This window comes from Salmo salar, chromosome ssa09, assembly GCF_905237065.1.
Source record: "Salmo salar chromosome ssa09, Ssal_v3.1, whole genome shotgun sequence".
Classification (NCBI taxonomy): Eukaryota; Metazoa; Chordata; class Actinopteri; order Salmoniformes; family Salmonidae; genus Salmo; species Salmo salar.
Genome location: NC_059450.1, coordinates 49436723 through 49451372, shown reverse-complemented (window position 1 = coordinate 49451372; position 14650 = coordinate 49436723). Strand labels below are relative to the sequence as shown.

The following is a 14650-nucleotide window of genomic DNA, read 5'->3' as shown; positions in this document are numbered from 1 at the left end:
TTCCTAGCCCACGTTACAGCGGCCGCTGCTAACTCAACGGCTAGGAAGTAGCACTTCTGTAGTGAATAAGCTCAAAGTTCATACCAGTTCATACCATAGCTCACGCCGAGGTTGGCTTAGTTGACATGTGTGTCCTTCTAACGTAGAGGCTGCAGGCCTCTCGTACTGGAACTACCTGGTTATCTTTTCGTCAAAGGATTATATAGTGGGGAGGGGGAGGGAGGTGTTTCATCGTTTATAACCCCTGTCTCTTCACAGGGTTGGGTTACTGATCGAGCAGGGCACTTTCCTTATGAAAACCCAAATCTCTCCTTCGGAAGCTAAAATTACATTTCATCTCCTAACAAACATTTTCAATATCAAACATTTCAATTGCATAACAATTCCATGTGACTCTGATAACTAGAGGGTGTATACTTTCTCAGATACAGTTTATGTCGTCCTGTCATCAGTCATAATGTCTCAGATGACAACCGAACTGACATACATACTCATTACGTTCCCAAGCATATTTCCAACTGGTTTTATTAACAAAATATGTGGTACCTTTCCACATTTGTTTGATGTTCCCAGACTCTCTATATTTAACAGGACAGCAGTCCTTCAGTAGGGTCAGTAAGAGAGGGGAAGGGGGAAAGGTATTTATGGGGGGGGGGTCATAAACCTTACCCACAGGCCAACGTCATGACACTAGCTACACTCAACCAACCGCCCATCTGTTATTGAACATCTAGCTAGCTATACTCAACCAACCACCCATCTCTTATTGAACTACTAGCTAGCTATACTCAACCAACCGCCCATCTGTTATTGAACGTCTAGTTGGCTATACTCAACCAACCGCCCATCTGTTTGTTATTGAAGGTCTAGCTAGCCATACTCAACCAACCGCCCATCTGTTTGTTATTGAAGGTCTAGCTAGCTACACTCAACCAACCGCCCATCTGTTATTGAACCTCTAGCTAGCTATACTCAACCAACCACCCATCTGTTATTGAAGGTCTAGCTAGCTATACTCAACCAACTGCCCATCTGTTTGTTATTGAAGGTCTAGCTAGCTACAGTATACTCAGCCTGTTGCACCATCTCACTGTTTTACCTTCAAAACATTGGTACCATTATATAAACAGACAGTATGAACATTTTGTTTCTTATTTTATTGTGCAAATCAAATCAGTATATCAGTATTGCATGAATTGATTAATAAACATGACTTTACACTCATATGTATTATTTGGTAGGTGTCATTTTAATGTCTTGGATGCCATGGTTTGTAATCAAACAATCAAATGTTATTTTTTTCTTATTTTTTTTTTTTTACATCAGCAGTTGTCACAAAATGGTTTTACAGACACCCAGCCTGAACCTCCAAAGAACAAGCCATACAAATGTTATCCGTCATATTACCAGAATACTCATGGTATACATCGTCCAACGACATACTGACTGCAGGTTTCTTCTGGACAATGAAACGACAATTAGAACTAAGAAGAGAAAAGAATACCAACATAAAATAAAAATCTCAGACTAGAATAAACATTGTAGCATCAGTATAATGCAGGAAGGCACAATTTATAGTCCAATATTTAGATGTGTTTTGGGGAAAGGGGGGGATTGAGGGGCAAGGGTTTAAATTGTGCAGTGTTGTTATAATAATACAAGTATTTTATTTAGCATCACACTGGCCAAGGAAAACCTCCCAAAACATGAAGGAACCTAGAAAGAAACCTTGAGAAGAATCAGGCTCAGAGACACGGTATGTTGTAGAGGGGGGATCTGCCCCCTGTCCGTCCTACCATGTCTATGTTGTAGAGAGGGGATCTCCCCCCCCTGTCCCTCCTACCATGTCTATGTTGTAGAGAGGGGATCTCCCCCCCCTCCCTGTCCCTCCTACCATGTCTATGTTGTAGAGAGGGGGTCTCCCCTCCTGTCCCTCCTACCATGTCTATGTTGTAGAGGGGGTCTCCCCCCCATCCCTCCTACCATGTCTGTTGTAGAGAGGGGGTCTCCCCCTGTCCCTCCTACCATGTCTATGTTGTAGAGAGGGGATCTCCCCCCTGTCCCTCCTACCATGTCTATGTTGTAGAGGGGATCTCCCCCCCGTCCCTCCTATCATGTCTATGTTGTAGAGAGGGGATCTACCCTCCGTCTCTCCTACCATGTCTATGTTGTAGAGAGGGGATCTCCCCTCCTGTCCCTCCTACCATGTCTATGTTGTAGAGAGGGGGTCTCCCCCCCTGTCCCTCCTACCATGTCTATGTTGTAGAGGGGATCTCCCCTCCTGTCCCTCCTACCATGTCTATGTTGTAGAGAGGGGGTCTCCCCTCCTGTCCCTCCTACCATGTCTATGTTGTAGAGAGGGGGTCTCCCCCCCTGTCCCTCCTACCATGTCTATGTTGTAGAGAGGGTATCCCCCGTTCCTCCTACCATGTCTATGTTGTAGAGAGGGGGTCTCCCCCCCTGTCCCTCCTACCATGTCTATGTTGTAGAGAGGGGATCTCCCCCCCTGTCCCTCTTCCATGTCTGTTGTAGAGGGGAGATCTCACCGTCCCCGAACCCCTCCTACCATGTCTATGTTGTAGAGAGGGGATCTCCCCCCTGTCCCTCCTACCATGTCTATGTTGTAGAGAGGGGATCTCCCCCCTGTCCCTCCTACCATGTCTATGTTGTAGAGAGGGTATCCCCCGTTCCTCCTACTATGTCTATGTTGTAGAGAGGGGGTCCCCCCCCTGTCCCTCCTACCATGTCTATGTTGTAGAGGGGATCTCCCCTCCTGTCCCTCCTACCATGTCTATGTTGTAAAGAGGGGATCTGTCCCTCCTACCATGTCTATGTTGTAGAGGGGATCTCCCCCCTGTCCCTCCTACCATGTCTATGTTGTAGAGAGGGGATCTCCTCCCCCTGTCCCTCCTACCATGTCTATATTGTAGAGAGGGGGTCTCCCCCCGTCCCTCCTTCCATGTCTATGTTGTAGAGAGGGGATCTCCCCCCTGTCCCTCCTACCATGTCTATGTTGTAGAGGGGATCCCCCCCTGTCCCTCCTACCATGTCTATGTTGTAGAGGGGGTCTTCCCCCTGTCCCTCCTACCATGTCTCTGTTGTAGAGAGGGGGTCTCCCCCCGTCCCTCCTACCATGTCTCTGTTGTAGAGGGGGTCTCCCCTCCTGTCCCTCCTACCATGTCTATGTTGTAGAGGGGGTCTCCCCTCCTGTCCCTCCTACCATGTCTATGTTGTAGAGAGGGGGTCTCCCCTCCTGTCCCTCCTACCATGTCTCTGTTGTAGAGAGGGGGTCTCCCCCCCTGTCCCTCCTACCATGTCTCTGTTGTAGAGAGGGGATCACCCCCTGTCCCTCCTACCATGTCTATGTTGTAGAGGGGGTCTCCCCCCCCGTCCCTCCTACCATGTCTCTGTTGTAGAGAGGGGGTCTCCCCCCCTGTCCCTCCTACCATGTCTCTGTTGTAGAGGGGGTCTCCCCTCCTGTCCCTCCTACCATGTCTATGTTGTAGAGGGGGTCTCCCCTCCTGTCCCTCCTACCATGTCTCTGTTGTAGAGAGGGGGTCCCCCCCCTGTCCCTCTTACTGTGTCTCTTCCCAGGGTTCTGGTAACTTTCCTAAAATTCCCTGGTTTTTCAGAAGTCGGGTTGGAGGATTCAGATTTTCCAGATTTTTATATATATATATATATATATATATATATATATATATATATATTATTATTTTTTTTACTTGTGTAAATATTCTGATTTTTGTTTTTTCATCATCTGGAAAACTTGGACATTTTTTGGGGAAAGTTTTTATCGGAACTTTGCAACCTTCTGGAAATAATACACAAGTGAAAAATAGCTATTTGAGCGAACTGTTAAAGGAACAGTTAAAGGAACAGTTAAAGGTACTGTTAAAGGAACTCGTAAAGGAACTGGTAAAGGAACTGGTAAAGGAACAGTTAAAGGAACAGTTAAAGGAACAGTTAAAGGTTAAAGGAACTGTTAAAGGAACTGTTAAAGATTAAAGGAACTGTTAAAGGAACTGTTAAAGGAACTGTTAAAGGTTAAAGGAACTGTTAAAGGAACTGTTAAAGGTTAAAGGAACTGTTAAAGTAACTGTTAAAGATTAAAGGAACTGTTAAAGGAACTGGTAAAGGAACAGTTAAAGGAACAGTTAAAGGAACAGTTAAAGGAACAGTTAAAGGAACTGTTAAAGGTTAAAGGAACTGTTAAAGTAACTGGTAAAGGAACAGTTAAAGGAACAGTTAAAGGAACTGTTAAAGGAACAGTTAAAGGTTAAAGGAACTGTTAAAGGAACTGTTAAAGATTAAAGGAACTGTTAAAGGAACTGTTAAAGGAACTGTTAAAGGAACAGTTAAAGGTTAAAGGAAATGTTAAAGTAACTGTTAAAGGAACTGTTAAAGGAACAGTTAAAGGTTAAAGGAAATGTTAAAGTAACTGTTAAAGATTAAAGGAACTGTTAAAGGAGCTGTTAAAGGAACTGTTAAAGGAACAGTTAAAGGAACAGTTAAAGGAACTGTTAAAGGTTAAAGGAACAGTTAAAGGAACAGTTAAAGGAACTGTTAAAGTAGCTGTTAAAGATTAAAGGAACTGTTAAAGGAACCGTTAAAGGAACCGTTAACCTCTATGGGCTAGGTGGGACGCAAGCGTCCCACCCGTGGTGCACTCCATCAACAGCAGGTGCATTTCAAGAGCGGCAAATTTGAATCCAAATAAATGTAAAAATTCAAATTTTTCAAACATACAACTATTTTACACCCTTTGAAAGATAAACATCTCCTTAATCTAACCACGTTTTACGATTTCAAAAAGGTTTTACGGCGAAAGCATAAATTTAGAGTATGTTAGGACAGTACATTTACAAGAGTTGTGTGTAATGTTTTGTCAAGTCAAAGACAGGGTCACCAAAACCATAAAACCAGCTAAAATGATGCACTAACCTTTTACAATCTCCATCAGATGACACTCCTAGGACATTATGTTAGACAATGCATGCATTTTTAGTTCTATCAAGTTCATTTTTATATCCAAAAACAGCGTTTTACTATGGCATTGATGTTGAGGAAATCGTTTCCCTCCAATAACCGGCAGTCAAGTCAGCGTCAGAAATTAAATAATTAAAATTAGAAAACATTGTTAAAATATTATATTGTCATTTAAAGAATTATAGATTTACATCTCTTGAACGCAATCAACTTGCCAGATTTAAAAATAACCTTACTGGGAAATCACACTTTGCAATAATCTGAGCACTGCGCCCAGAAAAATACGCGTTGCGATACAGACTAGACGTCATGTTGGGGAGATCTAAAATCGAAAATACTATGTAAATAATCCATTACCTTTGATTCTCTTCATCAGATGTCACTTCCAGGTATCACAGGTCCATAACGAATGTAGTTTTGTTCAAAAAAGCTCATCATTTATGTCCAAAAATCTCCGTCTTGTTAGCACATGATCTAAGCCCGCCGGACTTCACTTCATGAACGAGGGGAAAAAATATATTTACGTTCGTTCAAACATGTCAAACGTTGTATAGCATAAATCATTAGGGCCTTTTTTAACCAGAACATGAATAATATTCAAGGTGGACGAATGCATTCTCTTTTATAACGTATTGGAACGAGGGTACCCAACATGAACTCGCGCGCCAGGTGTCTAATGGGCCATCATCGTTCCATGGCTCTTGTTCGGTCAGATCTCCCTCCAGAAGACTCAAAACACTTTGTAAAGGCTGGTGACATCTAGTGGAAGCAATAGGAAGTGCCAAAATATTCCTCAGCCCCTGTGTTTTTCAATGGCATAGGTTTAAAGGTAATACAACACATCAGGTATCCACTTCCTGTCAGAAAATGTCTCAGGGTTTTGCCTGCCAAATGAGTTCTGTTATACTCACAGACACCATTCAAACAGTTTTAGAAACTTTAGAGTGTTTTCTATCCATATATCATAAGTATATGCATATTCTAGTTACTGGGTAGGATTAGTAACCAGATTAAATCGGGTACATTTTTTTATCCAGCCGTGCAAATACTGCCCCCTAGCCCCAACAGGTTAAAGGAACCGTTAAAGGAACCGTTAAAGGAACAGTTAAAGGAACAGTTAAAGGATCTGTTAAAGGAACTGTTAAAGGAGCTGTTAAAGGTTAAAGGAACAGTTAAAGGAACTGTTAAAAATCAACTATTTTACACAATTTAAAAGATAAACATCTCCTTAATCTAACCACATTGTTCGATTTTCAAAGAGGCTTTACGGCAAAAGCATAAAGTTAGATTATGTTAGGACAGTACATAGCCACAAAAGTACAAACATCCATTTTCAATTCAAGGTCAGGCATCACCAAAAGCAGAAACCAGCTAGAATTATGCACTAACCTTTGTCAATCTCCATCAGATGACACTCCTAGGACATTATGTTATACAATACATGCATTTTTTGTTCCATCAAGTTCATATTTATATCCAAAAACAGCATTTTACAGTAGCGTGAAATTCAGATTTTCTTCTTCTCTGAAATGCTTCCGGTGAACATAACAAAATTACTATTCGAAAACATTGGTAAATTATAATATTGTCATTCAAAGAATAATATATTATCATCTCGTAATTGCTACCGAATGGCCAGATCTCAAAATAACTTTACTGGGAAATCACATTTTGCAATAAACGGGGTGCTATGCTAAGAACAATAAGCTATGCTATACAGTTAGCATCATCTAAAATCGATAATAACATTGTAAATATCCCCTTACCTTTGATTATCTCCATCAGAAGGCAGGCATCCCAGGTCCGGAAGGCATCCCAGGTCCGGAACAAATGTGGTTTCTTTTGACAAAGTTCATAATTTATGTCCAAATAACACCAAGTACTTAGCGTTCATTATGCTCCCACAAAACGTGGTGGGGGGAGTGTTAAAGGAACTGTTAAAGTAACTGTTAAAGATTAAAGTAACTGTTAAAGATTAAAGGAACTGTTAAAGGAACTATTAAAGGAACTGGTAAAGGAACAGTTAAAGGAACAGTTAAAGGATCTGTTAAAGGAACAGTTAAAGGAACTGTTAAAGGTTAAAGGAACTGTTAAAGTAACTGTTAAAGATTAAAGGAACTGTTAAAGATTAAAGGAACTGTTAAAGGAACTATTAAAGGAACTGGTAAAGGAACAGTTAAAGGAACAGTTAAAGGATCTGTTAAAGGAACAGTTAAAGGAACTGTTAAAGGTTAAAGGAACTGTTAAAGTAACTGTTAAAGATTAAAGGAACTGTTAAAGTAACAGTTAAAGGAACCGTTAAAGGAACTGTTAAAGGTTAAAGGAACTGTTAAAGGAACAGTTAAGGAACTGTTAAAGGAACAATCTTCAGTTGATACTATAAGAACGTTCCTCCCTGCCACTGTTTTTGGAAATAGCTAAGGGATGGCACTGAAGAAATGTAACCACTCTCAAATTCATAGACAGAGCTATGGCTGGAACGACTGACCGGGCCGTAAAATATCTAATGTGTATAGTTATAACCATGTTTTGAGGTCTATACAGTCTTTGATTATAATTACATTGTTTATAAACAATGGCATAAAACAAGCTTCTATTTTGGGTTCAGAGCCCTATACTACCAATCAGGTTTGAGGAGTTAGTCAGGTACGTTTCTATGGCAACGAATCGTTCAGAACTAACCTGCTCCGGGCAGGCTAACTCGGCGGGGGCCCCTAACTTGGCGGGGGCCCCTAACTCGAGCAGCGAGTTGAGGACCAATGAAATCAGATACCATCCCTCTCGCAAAGATTGTGTCATCATCCCCTTCATTTGAGAAATATTTTATTCATCAAATGTATTTTATTTTTTTGGGGGGGGTGTAAAATATCTGTCACATTCCACATTTAGTAATTACAGCATTTTGCTTTCTAAACAAAGTTTTTCACATGATTGTATTTCATAGACGCACAGTACAATCCGTAGAGAGCAGTTTCCATTCGAGTCCAGACCGACAGCCAATGCTTGCGTACCACGAGTTTACAGTCAAATTGCCAGGGTTAGAGGTTCCAAGACCCTTCTATGGGTTATACTGTATGTCTATGGGCAGCGAGCTGTTCCACGGGGAAGGTGGTTGTGTATTGATAAGCACACCGAAGACGACGTTAAAAAGAGTAAGACAATAAAGACGGCACTTTTAAAAAGCCTATTTCCCACCATAACCTGCTGAATATGGACAATACTTTTCTGTGGATTGCTCTGGGTTGGCCACCTTCTTGGCATCATAGGGAAGGGCCCGTAATGAAGTGGTCCATTACCAATCTCTCCGCCACGCTGGAGCCCTGCGTGGTCGCTGCAACCTTCCCCTCGACCACACGGATAAAGTCGTCCATCTGGGCCCTAACTGACTGGGCGGGTCCATTCCTGAAACTTCAAGACACGGGTCATCAATGTGTCACTATACCGGGTCAGAACCACCTTGGTAGTTTTTAGCTGGGTCATCTGATAGGTCATAGTAGGCCCGTTGTAGGTTTTAGCAGGGTAATCTGATAGGTCATAGTAGGCCCAATGTAGTTTTTAGCCTGGCCATTTGATAGGTCATAGTAGGCCCGTTGTAGTTTTTAGCCTGGCCATCTGATAGGTCATAGTAGGCCCGTTGTAGTTTTTAGCAGGGTAATCTGATAGGTCATAGTAGACCCGTTGTAGTTTTTAGCCTGGTCATGTGATAGGTCATAGTAGGCCCATTATAGTTTTTAGCCTGGACATCTGATAGGTCATAGTAGGCCCGTTATAGTTTTTAGCCTGGTCATGTGATAGGTCATAGTAGGCCCGTTGTAGTTTTTAGCCTGGTCATGTGATAGGTCATAGTAGGCCCGTTGTAGTTTTTAGCCTGGACATCTGATAGGTCATAGTAGGCCCGTTGTAGTTTTTAGCCTGGTCATGTGATAGGTCATAGTAGGCACCAACCCAGCATTTTGATTCCTTTGCTCTGTAATGACGTCCCTGTGCAGGTCGAGCTGTTCCTGGCTGTCGTGAGCCAGCTGCTTGATGAGTTGGTAGAGCATGGTGTTTTCAACGCCAGGGTTGTGGGTTCGATTCCCACGGGGGGCCAGTACGGGGGTAAAAATGTAGGAAATGTATGCATTCACTACTGTAAGTCGCTCTGGATAAGAGCGTCTGCTAAAATGATAAAAAATGTATGAAATGATGAGCTTCTTCATGATCTGGTATTACTTCAGTCTCAGTGTATCGGTCGGGTCTTGCCAACAAGTGACGAGAGTGTGAAGTAACAACAAGCGTAGACCAAATATGGACTTTTTCTCCAGGGAAACAACCCAGGACTTTTTAATTCGGGGGGGGGGGGGGATGCGCCACAGCACAAGCGTGTGTAATTAGGCTCTTACCTTTCCGGGGCCACCCTCCCTCCTGGCCAGTAGATGTCGCCAACGAGCAGGAAATATAATCGGCCTTCACACACACACACCTTCTCACTCCATCACAATATGTAAAAAAAAAAAGACAAGTAAATGTTTCCTAATCTTTCATTTTATCTCTCAGATATAGAACAAGCACTTCAGAACAAACTTCCTTTACATTTTTTAGGGGGACTGACTATCTGTTGTTCCATGTAGTGAATCTGTTATTCAATGTGTTTCTATGGGCTAATAGCAGTAATATCTGTTATTCAATGTGTTTCTATGGGCTAATAGCAGTAAGGACTATCTGTTATTCAATGTGTTTCTATGGGCTAATGGCAGTAATCTGTTATTCAATGTGTTTCTATGGGCTAATAGCTGTAATATCTGTTATTCAATGTGTTTCTATGGGCTAATAGCAGTAATATCTGTTATTCAATGTGTTTCTATTGGCTAATAGCAGTAAGGACTATCTGTTATTCAATGTGTTTCTATTGGCTAATAGCAGTAATCTGTTATTCACTGTGTTTCTATTGGCTAATAGCTGTTAAATGTGTTTCTATGGGCTAATAGCAGTCTGGCGTTTCAGTGTTCAGGGATTAGAGCAAAGCCTTTCCCTAGAATGCATTACTCTCTCTCACACACACACACACACACACACACACACACACACACACACACACACACACACTGACACACACACATACAGACCAGCTCGCTCGCACACACACACACACACACACACACACTGACTCACACACACACACACACTGACTCACACACACATACAGACCAGCTCGCACGCACACGCACACACACACTGACACACACACACACACACACACACACACACACACACACACACACACATACACATACAGACCAGCTCGCACGCACACACACACAAACACACACTGACACACACACATACAGACCAGCTCGCACGCACACACACACACATACACTGACACACACACACATACAGACCAGCTCGCACACACACACACTGACTCACACACACTGACTCACACACACACACACTGACTCACTCACACATATTGACCAGCTCACACTGACATACAGAGAAGCTCGCACGCACATATAGACCAGCGCATAAACACACACACACACAAGCTCAGCGTAGCCATAGCGAAGGCAGCGTCAGAGAGAGAGAAACACATTTATGATCTGATGAGATGCCTGGATTCCATCATTCATTCTCTCTGTCTGCATCCCAAATTAAACCCTATTCCCTAAACAGTGCACTACTTTTGACCAGGACCCACAGGGGGCACTATATAAGGAATAGGCTGCCATTTGGGATACAAACCTATATGATTGCATGAGTCATTTCTGTGGTTCATGTTGAAGTCAACCAGCTTCTAATGAAGAGGGTCTAGGCCCGAGCAGCAATGTAGTTATATTACAATGAGCTGAGAGGACTGTTGATCCACTACTATACACTGAGAGGACTGTTGTTCCACAACTATACACTGAGAGGACTGTTGTTCCACAACTATACACTGAGAGGACTGTTGTTCCACAACTATACACTCAGTTGTAAGGAGAGCCAGCGTGGGTAGGGAGGGGTGTGGGGAAAGCAGTGGGGAGAGAGAGGGAGGGGTGGGGGAGAGAGAGAGGAGGGTAGAGAGGGAGGGGTGGGAGGAGGGTAGAGAGGGAGGGGTGGGTGGAGAGGGAGGGAGAGAGGAGGGTGGGGAGAGAGAGAGGAGGGAGGGGTGGGGGGAGAGAGAGAGGAGGGAGGGGTGGGGGGGAGAGAGAGAGAGAGGATGGGGTGGGGGAGAGAGAGGGGTGGGGGGAGAGAGGGAGGAGGGTAGAGAGGAGGGGTGGGGGAGAGAGGAGGGGTGGGGGAGAGAGGGAGGAGGGTAGAGAGGGAGGGGTGGGGGGAGAGAGAGGAGGGGTTGGGGAGAGAGAGAGAGGAGGGGTGGGGGAGAGAGAGAGAGGAGGGGTGGGGGGAGAGAGGGAGGAGGGAGGGGTGGGGGAGAGAGAGAGAGGAGGGGTGGGGAGGAGGGTAGAGAGGGAGGGGTGGGGAGAGAGGGAGGAGGGTAGAGAGGGAGGGGTGGGGGGGAGAGAGGAGGGGTGGGGGGAGAGGGAGGAGGGTAGAGAGGGAGGGGTGGGGAGAGAGGGAGGAGGGTAGAGAGGGAGGGGTCAACACCGTACAGTATTGCAGACTTGCACTCAGAGCTAGGGGGCTGGAGGAAGGGAGGAATGGAGGCAGGAAATCATAAGACTGGTGCTTCCTCTTTTCTCTCCTCTTCTCCCACCAGCTCTGGAGTCGCAACCCAAATTGCACCCTATTCCCTAAATATGCAGTAATGTTGACCAGCAGTAGTGCACTATATAGGGAATAGGGTGCCATTTGAAACCTATGCTGGCTGGGCCCCAACAGGGGTACTTTGGACCCCAACAGGGGTACTATGGGCCCCAACAGGGGTACTATGGGTACTATGGGTCCCGACAGGGGTACTATGTGCCTTGACAGGGGACAGGGGTACTATGGGCCCCGACAGGGGTACTATGGGCCCCGACAGGGGTACTATGGGCCCTGACAGGGGACATGGGTGCTATGGGCCCCGGCAGGGGTACTATGGGCCCCGACAGGGGTACTATGGGCCCCGACAGGGGTACTATGGGCCCCGACAGGGATACTATGGGCCCCAACAGGAGACATGGGTACTATGGGCCCCAACAGGAGACATGGGTACTATGGGCCCCAACAGGACTATGGGCCCCGACAGGGGACATGGGTACTATGGGCCCCAACAGGGGACAGGGGTACTATGGGCCCCAACAGGGAACAGGGGTACTATGGGCCCCAACAGGGCCCCGACAGGGGACATGGGTACTATGGGCCCCAACAGGGGACAGGGGTACTATGGGCCCCAACAGGGGACAGGGGTACTATGGTCCCCAACAGGGAACAGGGGTACTATGGTCCCCAACAGGGAACAGGGGTACTATGGGCCCCAACAGGGAACAGTGGTACTATGGGCCCCAACAGGGCCCCGACAGGGGACATGGGTACTATGGGCCCCAACAGGGGACAGGGGTACTATGGGCCCCAACAGGGAACAGGGGTACTATGGGCCCCAACAGGGAACAGGGGTACTATGGTCCCCAACAGGGAACAGGGGTACTATGGGCCCCAACAGGGAACAGTGGTACTATGGGCCCCAACAGGGCCCCGACAGGGGACATGGGTACTATGGGCCCCAACAGGGGACAGGGGTACTATGGGCCTCAACTGGGGAACTTTGGGCCCCAACAGGGGACAGGGGTACTATGGGCCTCAACTGGGGAACTTTGGGCCCCAACAGGGGTACTATGGGCCCCAACAGGAAACAGGGATACTATGGTCCCCAACAGGGAACAGGGGTACTATGGGCCCCCAACAGGGGACAGGGGAACTTTGGGGCCCCAACAGGGAACAGGGGTACTTTGGGCCCCAACAGGGGTACTATGGGCCCCAATAGGGGTACTATGGGCCCCAACAGGGAACAGGGGTACTATGGGCCCCAACAGGGCAACTATGGGCCCCAACAGGGAACAGGGGTACTATGGGCCCCAACAGGGGACAGGGGTACTATGGTCCTCAACTGGGGAACTTTGGGCCCCAACAGGGGTACTATGGGCCCCAACAGGAAACAAGGATACTATGGTCCCCAACAGGGAACAGGGGTACTATGGGCCCCCAACAGGGGACAGGGGAACTTTGGGCCCCAACAGGGAACAGGGGTACTATGGGCCCCAACAGGGGTACTATGGGCCCCAACAGGGGTACTATCGGCTCCAACAGGGGTACTTTGGGCCCCGACAGGGGTACTATGGGCCCCAACAGGGGACAGGGGTACTTTGGGCACCAACAGGGGTACTTTGGGCCCCAACAGGGAACAGGGGTACTATGGGCCCCAACAGGGGAACTATGGGCCCCAACAGGGAACAGGGGTACTATGGGCCCCAAAAGGGAACAGGGGTACTATGGGCCTCAACTGGGGAGCTTTGGGCCCCAACAGGGGACAGGGGTACTATTGGTCTCAACTGGGGAAATTTGGGACCCAACAGGGGTGCTATGGGCCCCAACTGGAAACAGGGGTACTATGGTCCCCAACAGGGAACAGGGGTACTATGGTCCCCAACAGGGAACAGGGGTACTATGGGCCCCCAACAGGGGACAGGGGAACTTTGGGCCCCAACAGGGAACAGGGGTACTACGTGCCCCAACAGGGGTACTATCGGCCCCAACAGGGGTGCTATGGGCCCCAACAGGGGTACTTTGGGCCCCCACAGGGGTACTATGGGCCCCAACAGGGGACAGGGGTACTTTGGGCCCCAACAGGGAACAGGGGTACTATGGGCCCAACAGGGAACCGGGGTACTATGGGCCCCAACAGGGAACAGGGGTACTATGGGCCCAAACAGGGAACAGGGGTTCTATGGGCCTCAACTGGGGAACTTTGGACCCCAACAGGGGACAGGGGAACTTTGGGCCTCAACTGGGGAACTTTGGGCCCCAACAGGGGTACTATGGGCCCCAACAGGGGTACTATGGGCCCCAACAGGGGTACTACGGGCCCCGACAGCACTTACTTTATTATGGCTGGTGATCTATGGGTTGATGATTCAACCTAACCAGGTTGGTGGAATTTAGGTTGATTTAACCTGTATTCAACCTAACCAGGTTGGTGGAATTTAGGTTGATTTAACCTGTATTTAAGCTAACCAGGTTAGCACATTGAGGTTGACAGATATCTTTCACATGGGAGACATTTGATATATGTCAGGAGGAATCCCAATACTGGAAACAAACACACTCAGATACACACACACACACACACACACACACACACACACACACATGACTTATTTCTGCCTAAGCAGGTGTCTCACACTTTGAGTTGCTGCCTGTCTGAACCCTGACTCACTCCCTGTCTGAACCCTGACTGACTCCCTGTTTGAACCCTGACTGACTCCCTGGCTGAACCCTGACTGACTCCCTGTTTAAACCCTGACTGACTCCCTTCTGAACCCTGACTGACTCCCTGGCTGAACCCTGACTGACTCTCTGTCTGAACCCTGACTGAACCCTGACTGACTCCCTGTTTGAACCCTGACTGACTCCCTGTTTGAACCCTGACTGACTCTCTGGCTGAACCCTGACTGACTCCCTGTTTGAACCCTGACTGACTCCCTGTTTGAACCCTGACTGACTCTCTGGCTGAACCCTGACTGACTCCCTGTTTGAACCCTGA

At 46.7% G+C, this 14650-nt stretch overlaps 1 protein-coding gene across 1 annotated transcript; it reads left to right on the top strand.

The window, feature by feature from the left end:
• The first annotated feature begins 11897 nt into the window (after window positions 1–11897).
• LOC123744784 (collagen alpha-2(I) chain-like) lies at window positions 11898–14030 on the top strand. Its single transcript, XM_045724968.1, has one exon. It carries the CDS (start codon window positions 11898–11900, stop codon window positions 14028–14030), a length of 2133 nt encoding a protein of 710 aa, XP_045580924.1.
• The last annotated feature ends 620 nt before the right edge of the window (window positions 14031–14650 follow it).

What these genes read in the sequence shown, in the direction of transcription:
- LOC123744784 (XM_045724968.1), top strand. Translation starts at nt 11,898, where the DNA reads ATGGGCCCCGACAGGGGTACTATGGGCCCCGACAGGGGTACTATGGGC.